Source organism: Pelophylax lessonae (genome assembly GCF_965119305.1).
Source record: "Pelophylax lessonae genome assembly, chromosome: 4".
Lineage (NCBI taxonomy): Eukaryota > Metazoa > Chordata > Amphibia > Anura > Ranidae > Pelophylax > Pelophylax lessonae.
Genome location: NC_138771.1, coordinates 599636648 through 599657759, shown reverse-complemented (window position 1 = coordinate 599657759; position 21112 = coordinate 599636648). Strand labels below are relative to the sequence as shown.

At 42.3% G+C, this 21112-nt stretch overlaps 1 protein-coding gene across 2 annotated transcripts in view; it reads left to right on the top strand.

The window, feature by feature from the left end:
- Positions 1-21112, top strand: part of LOC309553391 (potassium channel subfamily T member 2-like) — a 422810-nt gene that overhangs the window by 291558 nt on the left and 110140 nt on the right. For both annotated transcript variants that reach the window (XM_082254566.1, XM_082254567.1), the window contains exon 10: positions 10540-10720. In XM_082254566.1, the coding sequence (XP_082110692.1) occupies positions 10540-10720 (181 nt within the window). The remainder of the gene's footprint in view (positions 1-10539; positions 10721-21112) is intronic.

The following is a 21112-nucleotide window of genomic DNA, read 5'->3' as shown; positions in this document are numbered from 1 at the left end:
TTAAGCATATACTCTATTTTGAGGGCTACTTGGACCTGGGCAGTTTGGGTTGTCAGTCTCAAATCCCGGCATTTTTAGGTGCGTTGAAGACACAGGTTTATTGCCTGCCTGTCAGGGTTCCAGGAAACCAGACCACATCGAGATGCAGGTAAAATAAAGCCGTTTGTTGGAGCAAACAACAATAAATGCACAGCAAGAGTGAGAGGCAAGATCAGGAACACGCTGGGGTCAAGTCCAGAAGCGGGTAGTCATCCAAGCCGGGTCAAGCCCAGAAGCAGGTATCATCCAAGCTAGGGTCAAGTCCAGAAGCAGGTAGTCTGCCGATGCCGGGTCGTCTGCCGATGTGGGGTTGAGGGCCAGGAGAGTCATCAGCCAAGCCTGGTCGTACATAGAGGAACAAGAAGAACAGAAGACTGCTAGCAGTGATGCACCTTGGAGCACAAACGCAAGGGCAAGGACTGCAACCCATCAGGTGATTGATATAGTCAGGTGTGCAGCATCATCACTATGCAACACTCAAGCAGCAGGCAGGTGATGATGCAATCAGAGTTTGAAAGGCAGCAGTCTGCAGATATCCAAGATGGCTGCCAACAGGAGGGCAAGGTAAGACCTTGACACTGCCTGTCAAAATCTACAGAAATCTGGGTTCAGGGCATAATTAAATAATCAACACTCGCATATTTGTAGCTTTCCCTGCAAATTTCAGCATCTATTTCAGATCTAATAGGATCAGCACGGCCTTCGCCTGCACTGCAGTAAGAAAAGTGATGTTTTTTTTTACAGGTATGCCTTGCTTTATTTATTACATATAGCATACCAGTAAGCAGGTGCCAACCATCTCTTGTTTTGGTTTTTCAGGGTTTTCCCTGAAATGGAGTCTTCCTTCATCCCTACTCCAGGCCTACCCCAGAATTGCATATTCCAAAGATGGTCTGTACATGTACATGATAGCTCACAGCAGGTTCCTGTTTCCCATCAACCTTCTCACCTCCTTCACCCGGATCTAACCTTTATAATGGAAAGAGAATTTTAAACCCATAGTGTACACCCAGGGGCAATGTTCTCTATAAAGGGGTACTAATCCCCTCTTACATACTTCCCAAGTTTTTGAAATGATAAAGAGGGACACCTTTTAGCACATGTAGTTCTACCCCCACCTAGTTTAACTGTTCTTTCAAAAAACAGTGCAGAGGCAGCCAGGCACACAGCAACAGTTCATTCACTGCCCATTAAACAGTCTAGCGGATGTTTTTTCTTTAAAGTTTATTTGCTTGTAGAACTTGCATCAGAACAGGGTTTGGGGTGTTATGGGATACTCCAAAACATTTAGACCGCATTCACACTGAAGCGTCATGACTTCGGGGGCGACCTGTGAAGTCGCGTGCACCGCGACTTCGCCGTGACTTGCACGGACTTCATATAATGAATGTCTATGCAAGTCGCTCCGAGGTCTCCCCGAAGTAGTACAGGACCCTTTTTCTAAGTCGGAGCGACTTGTGTCGCTCCTATAAGAACGGGTCCTGTAGCACTGCATGGACCGCGACTTGTCAGGCTGACAAGTCGTGGTAGTGTGAATGGAGACTTAAGCACAATAGACAGAGGACACTCTTCTCTTTAGCAAAATAGCACAGTCTATCTCTCACAGCTGGGTACTAAGAGGTAAATGCAGATGGAAGCAGTCTGTAGTGTCACAGCTGAGGACCATGAGGTAGTTTGCAGCACAAATAAATGTAGACCTAAGCAGTCTGTAGTCCCATGGCTGAGCTACAGCTGGGAACCCAGAAGTAGAACAGCACACAGTCACTAAATCTTGAGCTTGGCTCAGTAGTCACTATATCCCAGACAGCTGCACACCTCCCAGCTTCAACCAGGCACTAGTCACTGAGTTCTCCAGACCAGATCCTTAACTCCAAAAGAAATTAGGAATAGGCCTCCCAGCTCTGCCACAACTGGGACCTTGATGACCATCAGCAGACTCCAGCAGGATTGCTTCGAAGGGGCAATAGCCCCAGAGGCTGGGGACTCCTCTAGCAGGACAAGATCAGGGCTGCTCCAGGCCCCAAACGTTTTATGTCCCTCTCCAGTTACCAATCAGGCACACTTCCCCACGGATTGGCTGGAGCATAATAAACATTCAGGCTGCCCATCTGTGCTTCCAGCCCTCTGTGATCTAGAAACCACCAGAATGCAGAGGAAAGCAAGCAAAACTGCAATCCATGGGACCTAGAACAGCCCAAAGAAATCAATAGCTGTTCTAATAATTACAGAGGAGCCAAAAATAACTACATTTACCTAGCAACCTTTCTAGGAGGGTGCCACACACACAGTATGTAAGCAAAGGACATGCCCCTTTACAAGGACCACGGGGATCTATTCTGTAGAAAATGATTGGCTAAACCATGCAAGTGCTTTTTGATGCCTATTTTTCCTTTATATTGTCTTTTAACAAATGTACTGCATTTTCTGGCGTATAAGACTACTTTTGAACCTCAAAAAAATCCCCCAAAAATGTTGCCGAGTATAATATCTCCAAGGTAACATAAGTATAACTATTACCGGTAGATGTAATCTCTCAAGACACTGGCTGTGTGGGAATCCTGTACCGGTATACCGTATGTACCGTAGCTTCGGCTACATACAGTGTACCACGCTGAGCCAATCAGGGAGAGCGATGTATTCTATTATTGAATGCAAAGCCTGCTCGTATTGGCGGAGTAACATCAGCCCGCCTCTCTGACTCTGCCAATCCGAGCAGGCTTTGCATTCAATAATAGAATCCATCCCTCACTGTGATTGGCTCAGCGCGGTATACTGTATGTAGCCGAAGCTACGGTACATACGGTATACCGGTACAGGATTCCCGCACAGCCAGCGTCTTGAGATTACATCTACTGGTAATACTAAGGGTACCTTGGAGATATTATGAGAGATTACATGTATTACAGTACTAGGGTACCTTGGAGATCTATGAGAAATCTGATGTTTTTCAATGGTGTTGCCTTGCTTCGGAGGGGGGGTAGTCTTATACGGCGAGTATAGCCCAAAACCTATGTTTTAACTTGAAAATTAGGGGGGTCGTCTTATACGTCCAGTCATCTTATACGCCGGAAAATATGGTAGTAATAAGTAGGATGGATAAAAAGTTTAGTGCAGCATAACACCTTTGGTAGTAAATTGTACATTTTGTATAGAGATGTACATACACACCAGACCAAAAAAAAGAGACAACCAGGGTTGCACAAGGGACCTGGTCTCAAAAGAGGTACAGTTCCACTAAATGAAGGATTGTTGGGAGCCATGCTTAAAGCAACAGGGTCACTGTGCGCTAACCTAAATTTGTAGTTTGCTATAGTGCCAGCACTGTAGCATGTGTGCTGAAAGTGACAATATTCTGATGTCATATCAAAGGAATCCTACACCGCAGAAATATGTAAGACTTTTATGGAAAATGCTGAGATTTGCCTATAACTTCAGCTGTCTTCAAGCTCTGGATCCATTGATCATTTTGATATGTGGTTTTCACTCTGGGTAATCTGATTATGAATTTTTCATGATATGTTATTTGTGAAAGGTTTACTTCGAGCCATGATATGCAGTTAAGCAATGTGTTAGGAGGTATATGGAGAATTACACAACATTTTTTTATAGTCTTCAATACATCAATTGTGATCCATTGACATGAGCTGTTCCGGAGCTGTAAAAGTCACTCACCAGTGCAGCAGATTGTTTATTGTTGTGCTGGTTGGCGGTAATATAATGATAGTGGGGATTTTCTCCTGCTCTACCCTTAGGATACAGGCAAACAGGCTGCTGTGCTTGAGCTGCCCACCTACTCACATGCATCTGTATTATTGTGCTGGGGATGTCAGATTATTAGCTCCACTGGGGCAGAAACTGATACGAAGAATGTAAATACACTCTGGAAGATACTGTGAAATATATTGACTTTGTATAACACTGGAAACAAATAAAATAAGTGTGAGCCCTTAGTCAAATTTTCAAGCACCATCAATTGGTTGTTGATGGAAATCCATCTAAAAATGTTTTTTAATTACCATATTTTTATTGGCTTTGCAAGCAGCCAACATTTGTTCATTTAAAACATATTGATTAAACTGATGTATCTTGCAGGAGCAGGACTTACTATTAGGTATAGTAGGTGACAGAAGCTTTTTCCTGTATAATTTTTGGCCATTTTTTTCTCATCACAATTGGTCATCTCATATGAACTTATTTACACATTGTCACTTTGTCTAATGCTGGCCTTATACCTGCAGAATTTTATTAGAATGTTCAGATGAGAAATTATAAAAATCGCTTGTCCGACCATTTGTGTTGTGCCTTTATTGAATTGACCATTGTTTAATGACTTTTCGTTCAGGTACCATCTCAGTGTCTTGATTTTCCTAGAACAAAGATACAACTACTACTTCCGGATTGACTTTGACAAGTGCATGCGTATAAGACTAGTTTCAATTTTTCTCGGGAGTGAATTCTATGATTGGAAATGTGTTAATTTCCATTAGTTTTGACAGATTGTTCCATCCTAATTCAATTTGCTGTTTCTGGTCAAAACTGAATGTCACATCTTCCCTTTTAACTCTTAGATAATCCAAGAACCATTCTGAAAACAACAATTTTCCAGTGAAATTTTACAGATCTTAGGCTAGTTTAAGAAAAGTCTTGACTCCCCAAATAAGCCTGACAAGAGGATACCAGAGGAAGGGAGTTGCAACAGGTGTTAAAGGTGTTGTGCCTTTTGGTGTCTCTAGACTACAACGATGGAAATTTGGAATCTGGGCTTAAAAACTGTTTTCATGGCCCTGTTATTCCCCTGACAGGGGAACTGGGAATGCTACAGCTCATTCCCTATCTAAGCTTGTGGGCCTAAGAGGGGCTGTACTGTACTTGCTCCACCAATAAAAGCAGCCATAACACTACCTAAATACATTTAAATCATTTTTTTTTTTTGGATCACCATGTCCCAGGCACTGGGTTAAAAATGTGTGAAAAAGAAGGACCTGCAAAAAGAAATGACTGTAAGCTCACCTGCCCCCCTGCCCCACACATTCTTCACTCTAATCAAGAGCTATATCCACCTCTAGAATCTTCACATTGGACTCTATCTGGAGTGTCAGATGCTTGTGCCACCAGCCATAAGCCTTGGTTGCTTCAACTGACTCCTCCATCACTACTCTATCTTGTAGTTGAAGTTGAACCAGAACATGCAGCGGGACACAAGGCATCTGACACACCTTGAATTGTGTTGGATGCAAAGAGGCCCTTAATATGCAAGACAGTGCAAGCCAGTGCAGTTTGGAAGAACAGATAGTGGGACAGGTGAGTATGTAAGAGGGTCCTTCTCACCTATAGTATGCTACATGTTTTATCCTCTATCAGTATGAATTTGTCAGAAAATATTTCCTAACACAAATGGCTAAGACAGCTTCTTTCATCACTGTGACCCTAAGTCTTTCCAGGTCAACCCTAGTTGCCCACTATTTCATTCACACAGGGGACACCTTCCTTTCCTCAACCTCAGTTCACAGGGGGGTTTAGCATCCCAGGTAATTTTTTCAGACACAGGGACCAATTATCCCACATCACACACAACCCTACAGTGAGTGTGTCAACCAGCATCCACAAGCTGTACCAGGCACTGGAAAGGCTCACCTCACAAGTCCAAACATCATGAGACATGTACCACATACACCAAAAGAACAAACTTGATGTTCTAATCTCATCTCCAGCCACCTCCAAGAAAGAAAAGTCATGCTTATTCACTGAGTTTGTAAACTTCATTTTACCGACTTCTATTTAACGTAAATAGAAATGTAGATCAAAACTTCCGAGTTCTTTAACTGTGCCTCATCAAAAAAAAAAAATGGATGCCCCTACACAGTCTCTTTCTATTTCCCATTCAAGGAAGAAGCACGAACTCCTCCTGCCTCTAGTCCTGTTCTGCTGAAGTGGAGCCTGAGTCCCAACAAACTAACATTTCTTTCATGGTGTAGTCTTTCCACAAGAAGATTTCCACCTCAACGTAGTCTTCCACTGCACACCCAACCACCAGGATCCTTCTTCCATTCCTTATGCAGTATATCCCCAGTCTGGGAATGCTGAGTGACAACAGCAGCACACCTATGATGATAGCTGGGCAGGATCACCCTTCCAAGTATAAAGCCTTTTCGTTTGAAGGACTTTTTGCTTTTTTTTTTAAATCCAGTAATAAAGTAGTTGTAAACCCTAAAATGATGATCTTTGTTTAGCTAAACTGTTGCTTATCATAAGCAATTACAACATAGTTTTTACTTTTTTTTTTCACCCTTCTTTGCTGTTTAACTCCAGCCTCTTTCAGCCAATGTTCCAGTCAGAAATTAATAATATCTCGCTGTGCCTCCATTATGTCCGAATGTTTATACTGCTCTGAATATAACAGTGTCTATTTATGTCAATAAGCAAAGATCTGTGATGTAGGAGATTCTCCACTTATTTCCACAAATCAATATGTAGCGAATTCTTTTTATTGATTAATTTCTTTTTAAAAGCATATACCAATCTTAGTGAAAACAGTCTACAGTATGGAATATATAAGAATATTTATTCACGAGACATGTAATCACGATAAATGATCAAACTTGAGATGACACAAAAAGATAACTTTACAAAAATATGAACTTCAAACAATAAATGCAATGTGATTTGTTGCTCAATAATGAAAGTGAAAATAAAGCAAGATTACGTTTTCTCCAGGTATAGTATAAACCATAAATGAATGTTCTATATAATCAGACCACAATTGTCTGCGCAATGCACAGCCTGATAGTCACTCCACTGCAGATGAAGCGAGAATAGGCTATGCAAAACGTGAGACTAATACGCCAATATGCGCTAAATCTGATATTAATAAAAATGTATAAAAAGCAAAAATCATCTCTTAGAGAAAAATATACATATGGTTTATACGGCTGGGATTGTACTCTTGTTACCTTTTAGCATGAAATATAAAACATTTAAGGAAGTACATAAACAATATTGAATAATGATCAAATAATTAGCAAGGCATATTTACCATATTTAAAATGGTCGCTAGCTTAAAATGGTCATTACCAGAGTCCTTAAGATGGCTGCATTTCCAAGATGGTGGCCAGGTAGGGAGGAGTTTAGTTTGGCGTCCCTCAAAGGTTCAGTTACATGATGGAGCAAAATGGAGTCTGTGTAGATGAGTCTATGCATGGCTGTAGTAGTGTGTGTGTTGTATGTGTAATGTATGCTGGGCAGTGTCATGTGTCCTGTGTCATCTGGGCTTTTTCTTTTTATATGGTATAGAACAAAGGACTATTAAAATTACCATAAGTTAAACCCAGAGGGAGTAACATGATCCCCATTGGTTGGAACATCTTATTCATTAACTGGTGATGTCATTGGTCAACACCTCTAACCAGTATATTAAAATTAAATGATGATATCTCCATATTTAAGAGTATCATAAAATAACATAAAAAGTATCCATGCTCTCATATATTACATGTCCATTTAATATCCACCAGGTATCTGAATAAAGATTAAATCTGATAACACCATAATATATGATTAATATATCTATATATATATTGAAAATGACTTTTTAACCTAAGACTTCAATAAGTAGCAGTTAGCAAAGATGGCAGTCTTGCATTGCTCTTAGCTTCAGCATGACAGCATTATTTATCTTCAAATAAACTTTGAACCTTATATTGACCAAGAGCCTATAATCCCAGACCTTCTAGACGACGAGACTTCTGGCAAGGCTAAAAAGTTTTATGATGCTTTCTACAACTTACAATTTACAAATGTTTAACATGAAGTCTATCTTTCTTGACATACAAAGATGAGTCATCAAAATCAGTTTAACTTTTTTTTTAGCAAAGATGCAATAATTATAATATATAACGATTTTCTACATATCCATGTATGTTAGTTAGATATATATTTCATTGTTAATATTATGTTTCATATAAGATTATAATATATCTTGAAATCTTATTTTTACATAGGTTTAAACACAGAAAAATAATGACTAAGGTTTATGATCCCACACACAGATAAGATTATCTTGGTATAGCGACTTTAACTCATATCTAAGGAAAGTCAAAAGACTATTTATTTATTACCTTAGGTCAACACAGCATGTCTGGGGTAAACCTGTTTAAGAATTTCCTGAACAGGCACTTTTAAAGGAGATTTAACCTTTCAGTAACCTAACAAAAAAAAAATGAATATCATTGCTTCATTTCTATGTAAAATAGAATATCTATATATGACTATGACCAAAATTAAATTTTTCTTTTATTTACTCTACCCAATAAGCCTGACATTCCTGTATACATGCACTCACTCTGGCATCAACTATACATCATTTCTTTAGTCAGGCTTTGTGATATTGATGATGGTGGACCCGTGATACTGGTACATTGTTTTTGGCATTGCTACTTCCAATATCTACGAGGGGTGCATGTGGGTAGATGCTTCTTAGCATTGCTTAACTGCCTCTGCTAAGCTGAAGAGTGATGCTGCTGCTCTGTCAGGTTAGTTGGACAGCAGAGTGAGACAGCGGCTATAAGCTTGTTTACTCACTTCCTTAATTGGGAATTACAGTAAGCATAGAAGTTAGGTGACTGCTGTTGCTTATTTCTGTTGCTACAGAAGCCAGTTTAGAGGACTTGTATGTCATCTGTGCAGGCAGTCCCAGTGGTCTTTGGGGATCCTTGTGTCCTGATTGGGCACAGGTTCTCCCAAGATTTTGGTGGCCATCTTGGACTAAGATATGGATATATCCCATGCTGGGCCCATTGGTGGTGCCCACAGTGTGAGGATAGGTAAGTCAGGGACAGTTAGGTGTAGCACAGGGAAAGTTTAATGCTGTACAGGCAGTCCCCGACTTACGAACATCCGAGTTGCGAACGACTCCTACTTACGAACGTGGGCCGCGTGACATTACTGCCAACTTCTTCCTCTCGCTCCTGTGCCGGAGACACAATGCAAGCTGCAGTACTACATGTACTGTATGCCCCAGCTACAGGACTGCCCAGAAGTATCTCACTCGCATCCCACTACTGTCTGGAACCTGTGGAACTGGTGAGATTACAGTACTACTCTGTGCCCACTACCTGTACCACTGTATTGAGAGCATGCCCTGTACTTGTACTTCTATGATATTGTAGCAGGACTGTGTTACAGTACAGTATTATCCCTTGGATCCAGCATGAGCTCACGTGGACCTCACATTCAATTGTGTGTGCTTTGAAACCATTTTTTATTGTTATACTGAAGTTGGTCAGTACTGTATGAGGTTTGTACTGCTGTCTGTATCCTCATGAATTTTTTTGGCTGGAGTTACACTTAAAAATGTACATGTTCCAATGAACAAACAAATTTGACTTAAGAACAAAACTACAGTCCCTATTGTGTTGTATAGGGATACTGTAAGGACCTTCTGAATCCTGCTATTGTTTCTAGACTGGGTGAAGAGAACCCCAGCTTCACTGTTTAAATAACAGTCAGGCACATCCCTGCGCACTGGTGAAGTAAGAGAGAAGCTAAAATACCATCCACTCATATGGGTCCTGTTGCATGGCCATGATGAATCTGGCTTAAGGTTACAAGCCCCCAACAGCCATCCAATGTAAGCACTGCATAATTGTGGTGTTCTGTATTGCTAAAGATATTATTTTGTGAAGGAACCATTAAGTATCTTGCCTTTGAAGCTCGTTTGAATATTTATTGTAATTATCATTTTCCATTTGGCGGAGTAAAACAGAAAATCTAAGAAAACTGTTGAAGTCTGATCCCTCTGCACCATAACCACAAGCAAACCCCACACACATGCATGTGACAGGGTGAAAAGGCAGCAGCACGATTGGGAGACAATTTTTATCTCATGAAAGGAAGTGTGTAGGCAGGTACAGTCTACAGATGACTCTAGCAGCTATCTTGGATCAGGCAGAGCCTATTTAAGGCCCTGGCTCCCAGGGTTGGTGCAAATTTTGCATGTGGACAGTGTAGGGACAGGTCCCTTGTCTGACAGAGACAGTGATTAGCAGCATGGAGATGCTCCAGACAAGTAGGGTAAGGACAAAAACCATGCCATCCTTCCTGGACACCTCCCAATTTGGGTAAGGACTGGCCTGGCCGCATTCTGACCCTCAAGTAAGACACTGTCAGCACGATTAGACCTGCTCTGTTTTACTTTGCTGTTGCATTCAGTGAGTGTTCCTGGTTGGGTGCCTTCCTGCTGGGTTTGTTTTAACTGCTGAGCTTTTACATCAATATAAATCCTGTTCTTTGCAACTGCACAGTGTTTACTGCCACCGCACCACACTGCACCTCCCCATAAGTGCCTGTACAAAGACATTTATAGCAGGATCACCGGGGATTCTTTTAATAAAAACTGCAGATTGAAAAGATTGAGATGCTTTCTCTAAACTTACTCATGTTTTCTTGTCTGTTAGATCTCTTTGTTTCTTCAATGTTTTACATTCTGTCATCTTCTCTCCTTAGTATCTGCGGCATTCAGCACCTGGAGAGAGCAGGCAATAATCTCACTCTCTTTGACTCCTTATACTTCTGCATTGTCACTTTCTCTACCGTGGGTTTTGGTGACGTAACCCCAAAGATCTGGCCATCACAGCTTCTAGTGGTCATCATGATCTGCGTTGCCCTTATTGTGCTACCTATCCAGGTAAATTTGGCTGCCTGGGCAAAAAAAAAAAAAATACTGTACATGTACATTTCCTCATGTTTTATCCCAATAAATATGCCACAAATACAGAAAAATACCTGTTGATCCTGACAGAAATCCAGAGAGCTCCAAACGTCCTAGGTTAGTTCCTAGTGACATTGGCACACCCCAAGAACTTCACCTCCCAAGAGCCTATCCACTATGCACAGTGTGTGGGCAGGCTTCTGGGAGACAAGGTAACAGTATTGGTTTTCTGGATAAGAGGTTAAAATTAAATATGTGTGTAGTGGAACATAGAGGGCAGGTGGTTCTGTAGTCCAGCAAAGAAGAAAATAATGTGAATAACCTCAGAATGTGAATACGTTCAGAAACTTTTGAAATCATTTATATGTGTTTGTGCATGCCAGAGACTAAAGTCCCATATTTTGGTAATTATTGTTTTTTAATCTGTCAATGGTCGATTTTGTATCTAGAATGCTACAATGTTGTTCATATGCTTTGAAAATTCCTTCCTTATTTATCACATCATTTGCTATCTTTGAGATAAAAACAGTAGCTTTTGCAGTACACAGAGCTCTATTATTCCACCTTGTTAGAGATGTAGCTGGAACCTTTAGGGCCCCGGTTCAAAAAACACACAAAGGACTCCCCCTCCGAGCTTGGGGCCCTTTCCACTGATCCCAGGGCCTTTTACGCCCTTGACATGTTGCTAACTCCAGATGACCTTTTTTTTGTACTTATGGAGCATATTTTTTACTGCACATCAGTGCCTCCAGAGGGCCCTAAATCAGTCCCCCTTACATCAGTGTCTCCTAAGATCCTCCTTACAACCTTCAGAGCGTCCTCTTACATCTTCCAGAGTGCCCCCTAAGGTGGCACTTGGAGGATTAAAAGGTGAACTCTGGAGGATCAAAGGGAGCACTCTGGTGGTACTAACTTAGTACCTCCAGAGTGCCCACTTAGTACCTCAGAGTTCCCCCTTAGATCCTTCAGAGTGCCTCCTTAGATCCTCCAGAATGCCCCTTAGTACTACTGATCGTAGCTTCCACATTGCCACCGCCAGATCCGCCCCAGGCCGCCCAAATAGTAGCAGCAGTTCTGCGCCAACACTACAGCACAGTCAGAAGTGCTCAAACCGACAGAGCACAGCACAGATCGGCCGCATTCCTGCCCTCCTAGGGACCCCTCACCATGAAGGAGCGCCAGAGCCCGGTTGCAAGTGCGCCCTTTGCAACCTTGGTAGTTCTGCCACTGCTCCTTGTTCTCTGTGTCTGGAAGAGGGGTAGTAATGTTCTACATTGTAGAATGCTCTGTGCAAATGCATCTAGCTTCAGCAAGATTCAGCCATGTGCTGCTTGTAGAGTAGTGGAACTGAATGCACTACTCTGAATGTTGCAAGGGATTGCAGACCCCAAAAGCACCCCTTTTCAACAAGTAATATTAGGTCTCTTGAAACAAAAGGTGCTAATTAAATGAAAAGAAAACACAAATATCTTTTTGAAAATATTTGGCCGTGGCTCTTTTTGGGGGTTAATGTGGGAGTAAACGCATGAATTTTACCTATAGGTAAGCCTATAATACGGCTTACCTTTAGGTACTGTAAATATCTCCTAAACGTGCACCGCTTAGGAGATATTTACTGCAGATGCATCCAATGATGTCACCAGTGCATGCGCTCTGAAGGAACGCCATATCGTGGTGTTCCTTTAATATCCCATGCTGTAAATGGCATCTCCCGCGCATATGCACAGGAGTGGAGTCATCACAGCTCTGGCCACTCACACAACCAGAGCCCGCGAACCCCGAAGGAAGACCAGATGAAGATGGAAATGCCTTCAGCGATGACAGCGTGCTGCTGGAAGGTTTCGTTCTAAGGTAGGTTTCAAATAATGTGCTAGTATGCGATGCATACTAGCACATTATGACATTGCCTTGCAGGTTTGAAAAAAAAAAAGCAGTTTACTACTGCTTTAAAAGCTCATAAATACATTTTTTCATAAACCTCCTTTAAACTTTTTTAAATAACCATAAACAAACCAATAATAATGTTTGTGGGCCTGCCATGCCTTGTTGGGGAGCATGAGATGATGAGGGTGGCCTCTGTTACTGCTCCAAACCAAGCACCCTTGGGTAGTGGGACAGAGAGTGCAGGGACCAAGAGCTGGCACAAGTAAAGGTGGATTATAATGCCACTGATATCCCTGGAACTTGGGAACTCTGCCGCCATGTGGTTGAAGGTGACTGGAGGTGTAGGTCGCCGACAAGAAGAGAACAGAAACAAGCCACGGTCAGCAACATTCAGGCTGGGTCAGCAACGTGCAGGCAGGCAGAAATTGTAGTCAGATAGCTGGGGTAAATAGAAGAGCAAATCAGCAGAACTGGGAAGAACCACAGAGGAGTTAGGGAACAAGTCGGGTCAGTAAGAGAGATCAGGAACAGATTCAGAATTTCAAGTCACAAAGTATAGCTGAAGATTTCTCAGTAGTGCAGTCTTGTAGGTCTTATCCTTAAACAGCTCTTTGGCACCTTTATTCATTGTGAGCATGTATGCATGTGACAGGATGCACAGAATTCTGTGAGCAGAACTATGCACACATACATGCATAGGTGCAAAAAAATACAAGCTTTTTTGGTGCAGAGTCACGCATGTTTTATCCCTATAGGCTTCCGTGTGACTGCCTGAAAAACACCTGAAAACACGCGTAACGTGTTTTTTTTTTTTCTTTTTTTTTACACAATTTCTTGCCTCTCCTTCTCTTAGTAACTACCTTGGTTAGTTACTTAGCTAAAACAAAATGCTTAAGCCTGAAAACTCCCAAAGAAAACGTGTACAAATGCAAATAAAGAAAAGGGTTAAAAACGTTTGAAGAAGCTTGAGCTCAAGAGAGAACCTAGAACAGGCTTTTTTAACTAGGATTCTGAGCCACCCTGGGGTGCCATCTGAGTTCTTCAAGGGAGCCATTGCAAAGAAATTTGGCCAAAAATGTCAACAAGCCCGTAGGTAGATCAAACCTGCTTTTTTGTTACACAAAGCCACAAAATGTTATTGTACAATAATACAAGCTTGGGCACTGTGCTGGCCAGCCGCAGGCCTAGCAACTGCTGGCATCATCGGTTGATAAGGAACATGTCAGGCATCTGCACTTCTTCCTTGTTTGTCCTTCCCCTGCTCCTCTCTGTCAACACTAAGGTCATTGTTACATGAGGTACAGAAACCAAGAGAAGAGAATCACTGAAATACTAGTCTGTACTAGTCAGTGTGCAAAGGTATATTTGCTTTGTAATAATAAACCACCTCTACTGTTGGGTGTCCTACACGTGTGAATGCTGCAGAATTGTGTAAAACTACTAGTTTATTAGCAGGTTTTACTGATAACCCTTTAGAGGTCGTCCCCATTTGGAAAAATCCATCTTTGGATCAGTTAAGTACATTCTCAGATTGCAACTTTTGGAAACAGGAAAAAGGGGTCACACTTGCACAGGTATACTGTATGATCATAAAATACTGTGGTAGTTTGATTATTTATGTGAGCAATATAATGTCTCTCAAAGGTATTTTTATAAATGCCTACAACTTCAACATGCTCTACAGGTGCAATTTGGTATTCAGAATCCTAGGATTTCAAAGTACATCCTTATTGGGGTGCTGAGATTGCAGGGACCAATAGTTAATATCTACACTTTATTTGCACTTATTACAGGCTAAGATATGTGGTGTTCCTCTGAATGTGAGGGGCAAGTGGCAGTCAAACGTCCTGGATATGATGGATGAAAGAGGGAGGAAATTTGCTCATCACATTTAGTAATATCACCAACAGTTAATAAAAATTAATTAAATTAAATATTATACACCAAATATATCGTAATCCAGGTTGTTTGTAAAGAATAGGTTGGATGTCTACATCGAGTTGTGTGCAGTGGCGGAGCCAGAGGGCTAGCTGGGGTGGCAATTGCCACCCCAGACGAATTGTCCTTGCCACCCCTATTGCCACCCCGCTCGCTGAAAACATTACACGCGTGACTGCACACCTGATTGCTTCGCTGTGCCGCTACTCACGACGTGATTGGTTCGCTGTGCCGCGCTCACCGCTCGGTCAAGAGAACTAGCTGCGGGCTGGGCAGACTGAACATGTGGGATGGATGTGTCAGGCTGTGTTCTTCTTCTTCTACCTTAGGTAAGTCTCTCTGGTCTCTGCATTGATGGGGGGGGGGGTACGCTGGTCACTACTTTGATGGGGGGCATGCTGGTCACTACATTGATGGGGGGTACACTGGTCACTACATTAATGGATGCTGGCCTGGGCACTACATTGATGGGGGTACACTGGTCACTACATTGATGGGGGGCATGCTGCCAGCATGCCCCCCATTATTGTAGTGACCAACGTACCCCCCATCAATGTAGTGACCAGCATGCCCCCCATCAATGTAGTGACCAGCGTACCCCCCATCAATGTAGTGACCAGCATGCCCCCCATCAATGTAGTGACCAGCGTACCCCCCCATCAATGTAGTGACCAGTAGGATGCTGGTCACTACATTGATAGGGGGGGTACGCTGGTCACTACATTGATGGGGGGAATGCTGGTCACTACATTGATGGGAGGCATGCTGGTCACTGCATTGAAGGGGACACGGCACGCTGGTCACTGCATTGATGGGGGGCACGCTGGTCACTGCATTGATGGGGGCACGCTGGTCACTGCATTGAATGGGAGCACGCTGTAGTAACTCTGCACTACTAAAAATGCATGACGAAGAGGATCCGCTGCAAAAAAATATTGCAATATATTGACCCCCCCAAAATAATACCTTGCCACCCCTTTGCCACCCCTTTTTTTAAAGCCTAGCTCCGCCACTGGTTGTGTGTATTGTCATCAAACTGGGGCAGATTTATACTGACATCATAGGTTACTGGAAACAGCTCATAGATAAACTATCAACTATTCTTTCTAGACTGGACCCATATCCACCAGAGGTATGTTTTGGGGGGTTGCTGGAAGATGAGGAGTGGCCCAGATATGTTAAGATCTTTCTACAAGAAACATGATTTTTAGCAAATTGTTGCAAGATGGATGCAACCCTTACCTTCCTCGATTAGTTAATGGATTAAAGCAGTAAACTAAATCTTGCCTAATAATGAAAAAATTATGTATTAGCATAGAGGGACTTAAAATAAATACCAAAAAATCTGAGGTACATGGAGTAATTCCTATTTAAAGCCAGCCATACATGGGTTGAATTTTGAAAGAATTTCCTTTCGAAAATTGTAACTAAGAATTGTTGTTCGGATTTCGCACCATTAGTGGGGCTGCAGCGGCCGATTTTCGTGCGACCATCGAGTTTGAGTGAACGGGCATGTCAGAAATATTTTGGAAAAACTTCTAATCAAGAATCAATATTCGAAAAAGAAATGTGCATGAGCTGTGACCTGGAAAGAAAAGAAGATTCCCAGCCACGAAAATTCTTTTCTGTAAAACATGAGATGAAATTGAAGGCTTGGTTGGTTGAATTTCAAAATCAATGGTGGCTCCATTGCATCACAAAATGTATGAAATTTCTGATTTTCGAAAGAAAATTTGTTTGGAATCGACCCATGTAAGGCATGCATAACTCTTGATGAAGAACAATATATATCAGTGAGGGTTAATTAACATTGATGTAGAGTAGTATATGGAGAAGAGTATTATGTAATTAAGAGTATTAAAAAAATACTAGTTTAGTTGTTTACATGTTAGAACTGGGTGCCTTGAGATTTTTCATAATTTTAAAGGGTGCTTTGACTGAAAAAAGGTGGAGAAACACAGATGAATAGAAATCCAAGGCTTTCGGACACTCACATATATGGCCCTTTTAACACGGGGCGGAATGCAGCTGCGATCCGCTTGCTCAGCAGGGGATCTCTCCACTGGTGGATGACAGGTCCGTGTCTGCTCATGTAGAGCGGACACGGACAAAAAGTGCTCTTCTCTATGGGTAGCTGGATGTAAACGGACCACCTGTCTGTTTACACCCGACTGCCATCTGATTCGATCCACTGGACAGAAGGGGAATGGATCCCCATCCACCTTTTTTTGGCAGATCAGATCAGATTGGATATAGGGGTGGGTGTATATGAAAACATGTTCCTTTACACCCGCCGCTCCATAGAGAAGAATGGAGGTTCTGATCAGGTCCACCTGAAACAGACAGGTGGACCCGATTGGAACATCTGTGTGAAAGGTGCCTAAATCTGAAAAAAGGAAGACAAAAGGTGGTAAAAAGATGGTAAAAATGTTGAAAACCACAACTATTAGTTCCCAAAGCAAGACATTATTGGGAACAACCAGAAGCCATGTGCTCTATAGCTTCTGATGCAGCTATTTAACCACTTTAAGACCGGAAGGATTTTCCCCCTTAATGACCAGGCCCTATTTTGCAATTCGGCACTACGTCACTTTCACGGACAATTGCGCGGTTGTGTGACAATGTACCCAAATAAAATTCATGTCCTTTTTTTCCCACAAACAGAGCTTTCTTTTGGTCGTATTTGATCACCTGTGCAATTTTTATTTTTTGCGTTATAAACAAAAAAAGAGCGACAATTTAGAAAAAAAAAAAAACAATATTTTTTTACTTTCTGCTATATAACATTCCCCAAAAAAAATGTAAAAATCAAAATGTTTTAACATTTGTTTTCTGCTACATATTTTTGGTAAAATAAAATCACAGTAAGCGTATTTTGATTGGTTTGCGCAAAAGTTATAGCGTCTACTAATTACGGGAAAGATTTATGTCATTTTTATTGTTTTTTTTTTATTTTTTACTCGTAATGGCGGCGATCTGCGATTTTTAGCGGGACTGCAACATTGCAGCGGACAGATCGGACCCCTAACTGACATTTTTGACACTTTTGGGGGTACCAGTGACATTACTACAGTAATCAGTGCTAAAAACGTGCACTGTTACTGTAATAATGACACTGGCAGGGAACGGGTGGTTAACAGTATAGGTGATCAAGGGGTTAAATGTGACCCTAGGGGAGTGATTCTAACTGTGGGGGGCAGGGCTTCTGAGATGGCCACAGAGACATGTGATCCTATATAGAAGGTTCATATGAGCTCTGCGATCATTTCAGGGAGAAAGTGTTTACAACAGCCGACCGTCCTTCTGTCTCTGCGGGGAGCGATCGCGGGTGTCAGGTGGCAATCGAAGCCACCTGACACACGCATCGGCTTCCCCACTGACGATTGGGGGTGGGAGCGCGCCGGCGGCAGCGCGCGCTCGCCCCCTAGCTCCTCCCGGGCGAGCGACATAGACCTGCGTCGTTTTGCCTGTATGAGCCAGCCTGCCGCAGTAAATATAACGTAAGTGGTCGGGAACTGGTTAAGATTAGACCAGTGAGATACGTCAGATATGCCCTGAGAAGTATGTTGATTGTTATGTATGCCAAAGTTACCCAAAGTTACCCAGTCAATGCCCTTTCTTAGAGTGTTAAAGCAATCTTAACATGTAGATAATAACACAGTAAAAGTATGTCATTCCCACCGTTGTGTGAAAATTAGATTTATTTTATACAAGGTGTTAGGAGCTGTGCAAACACTAAGACCTGCAATCAAAGAAGGTGCCATGAAAGTGGCAACAGGGTGCATAAATGAGTTCCAGGCCGGCTTATATCTGCTGATTCCCCAATTTCTCACTATCTGTCTCCTTTTTCCTGATGCCTCTCCTCTCCCCCTCTACTGTCTTTGTCTTCTCCCTGGGAATTGCTGTACCGAGCTTCACAGAGATGTCTTGATCAGTGATGGTGACAGTTGTCATGAGACAAGATGACAGATGTGGGTGCTGGGAAAGAAAGGCAGGGAGTAACATCAGTCCTTTCATGCAGTTATCCCGTCCTATCATGGGAGCCCCATAATTATTGTCAAGAGCTCTTCAGTATAGTTCAGACCCTTTAAGTGGGTCGCTGTGATTGAGTTACTTTTTCTCCACAGCGGGGCTTTCTCTGTAAGTGGAGATCATTTTTTATTTTTTTTACTTAGCCTCATTTAAAGCAGTTTTCCTCGTTTGCAGTTACTGTGAATTTGAGAAAATCCCATTATACAGTGCCTTGAAAAAGTAATCATACCCCTTGAAATGTTTCACATTTTTACATATTGCAACCAAAAACTTACATGTATTTTATTTCAGATTTGTTGTGATAGACCAACACAAAGTGGCACAGAATTGTGAAGTGGAAGGAAAATGATAAATAGTTTTTAAACATTTTTACAAATAAATATCTGAAAAGTGTGGCGTGCATTTGTATTCAGCCCCCTTTATTCTGATACCCCAAACTAAAATCTAGTGGAACAAATTCAGAAGTCACCTTATTAGTAAATATCAGTATAAATACAGCTGTTCTGTGAAGCCCTCAGAGGTTTGTTGGAGAACATTAGTGAACAAACTTTGAACATCTCACGGAGCACTGAGCACATCATCCAAAAATGGAAAGAGTATGGCACAAATGCAAACCTACCAAGACATGGCTGTCCACCTAAACTGACAGGCCGAGTAAGGAGAGCGATAATCAGAGAAGCAGCCAAGAGGCCCATGGTAAGTCTGGAGGAGCTGCAGTGATCCACAGCTCAGGTGGGAGAATCTGTCCACAGGACAACAATAAGTGGTGTACTCCACAAATCTGGCCTTTATGGAAGAGTGGCAAGGAGAAAGTCATTGTTGAAAGAAAGCCATAGGAAGTCCCGTTTGCAGTTTGAAAAAAACCCGTGTGGAGGACACAGCAAACATGTGGAAGAAGGTGCTCTTTTCAGATGAGACCAAAACTGAACTTTTTGGTCTAAAAGCGAAACGTTATGTGTGGTGGAAAACTAACATTGCACATCACCCTGAGCACACCATCCCCACTGTGAAACATGGTGGTGGCAGCATCATGTTGTGGGGATGCTTTTCTTCAGCAGGGACAGGGAAGCTGGTCAGAGTTGATGGGAAGATGGATGGAGCCAAATACAGGGCAATCTTAGAAGAAAACCTTCTAGAGTCTGCAAAAGACTTGAGACTGGGGAGAAAGGTTCACCTTCCAGCAGGACAACGACCCAAAACATGCAGCCAGAGCTACAATGGAATGGTTTAGATCAAAGCATATTCATGTGTTAGAATGGCCCAGTCAAAGCCCAGACCTAAATCCAATTGAGAATCTGTGGCAAGACTTGAAAATTGCTGTTCACAGACGCTCTCTGTCCAATCTGACAGAGCTTGAGCTATTTTGCAAAGAAGAATGGGCATAAATGTCACTCTCTAGATGTGCAAAGCTGGTAGAGACATCCCCCAAAAAAACTTGCAGCTGTAATTGCAGGGAAAGGTGGTTCTACAAAGTATTGACTCAGGGGGGCTGAATACAAATGCGCACCACACTTTTAACCACTTAAGCCCCGGAAGATTTTACCCCCTTCCTGACCAAGGGTTTTTTTGCAAATTTTTACTGCGTGATTTTAACGGACAATTGCGCGGTCGTGCGGCGCTGTACCAAAACGAATTTGACGTCCTTTTTTTCCCACAAACAGAGCTTTCTTTTGGTGGTATTTGATCACCTGTGCGATTTTTTGATCATGCTCTATAAACAAAAAAAGAGCGTAAATTTTGCAAAAATAACAATATTTTTCACATTTTTTATATGAAATTCCTCCCCAAAAAATGTAAAAATCTAAAATTTTTAACATTTTCGGCCAATTTGTTTTATGCTACATATGTTTGGTAAAAAAATCGCAAAAAGCGTATTTTAATTGTTTTGCGCAAAAGTTATCGCGTTTACTAACAAAGGGAAAGATTTTTGTCATTTTTGGTGTTTTTTTTTTTAACGAGTAATGGCGGCGATCTGCGATTTTTTTTGCGGGACTGCGAGGTTGCGGTGGACAGATCGGACCCTTGACTGACATTTTTGACACTTTTGGGGTTACCAGTGACATTACTACAGTAATCAGTGCTTTACATATGCACTGTTACTGCAAAAATGACACTGGCAGGGAAGGGGTTAACTGTATTGGAGAGGGAGGGGCTAAGTGTGTCCTAGGGGCGTGCTTCTAACTGTGATGGGACATGGCTACTAGTGTAAAAACAGAGATCAACGGTCTCTAGTAGACCTTTGAATAGTAGAACCGTCTGATCTCCATTTTTACACAGAGGAGAATGACAGGCGGCTTGTTTACATTAGCCGCCTGCCTTTCTACCTTCCCGGCGAACGATCGCGAGTGACCGGCGGACATCAGGTCTGCCGGTCACATGCACTGACTTGTTAGGGAACGAGCCGGGGCGGGCGCGCGCCCGCAATTGGCTCACAAGTCAGTGACAGGCTAGTGATGTACCGGTAAGTCACTTTGCCTGGCCGGGGCTGACCGCCGCAGTATATGTACTTGCGGC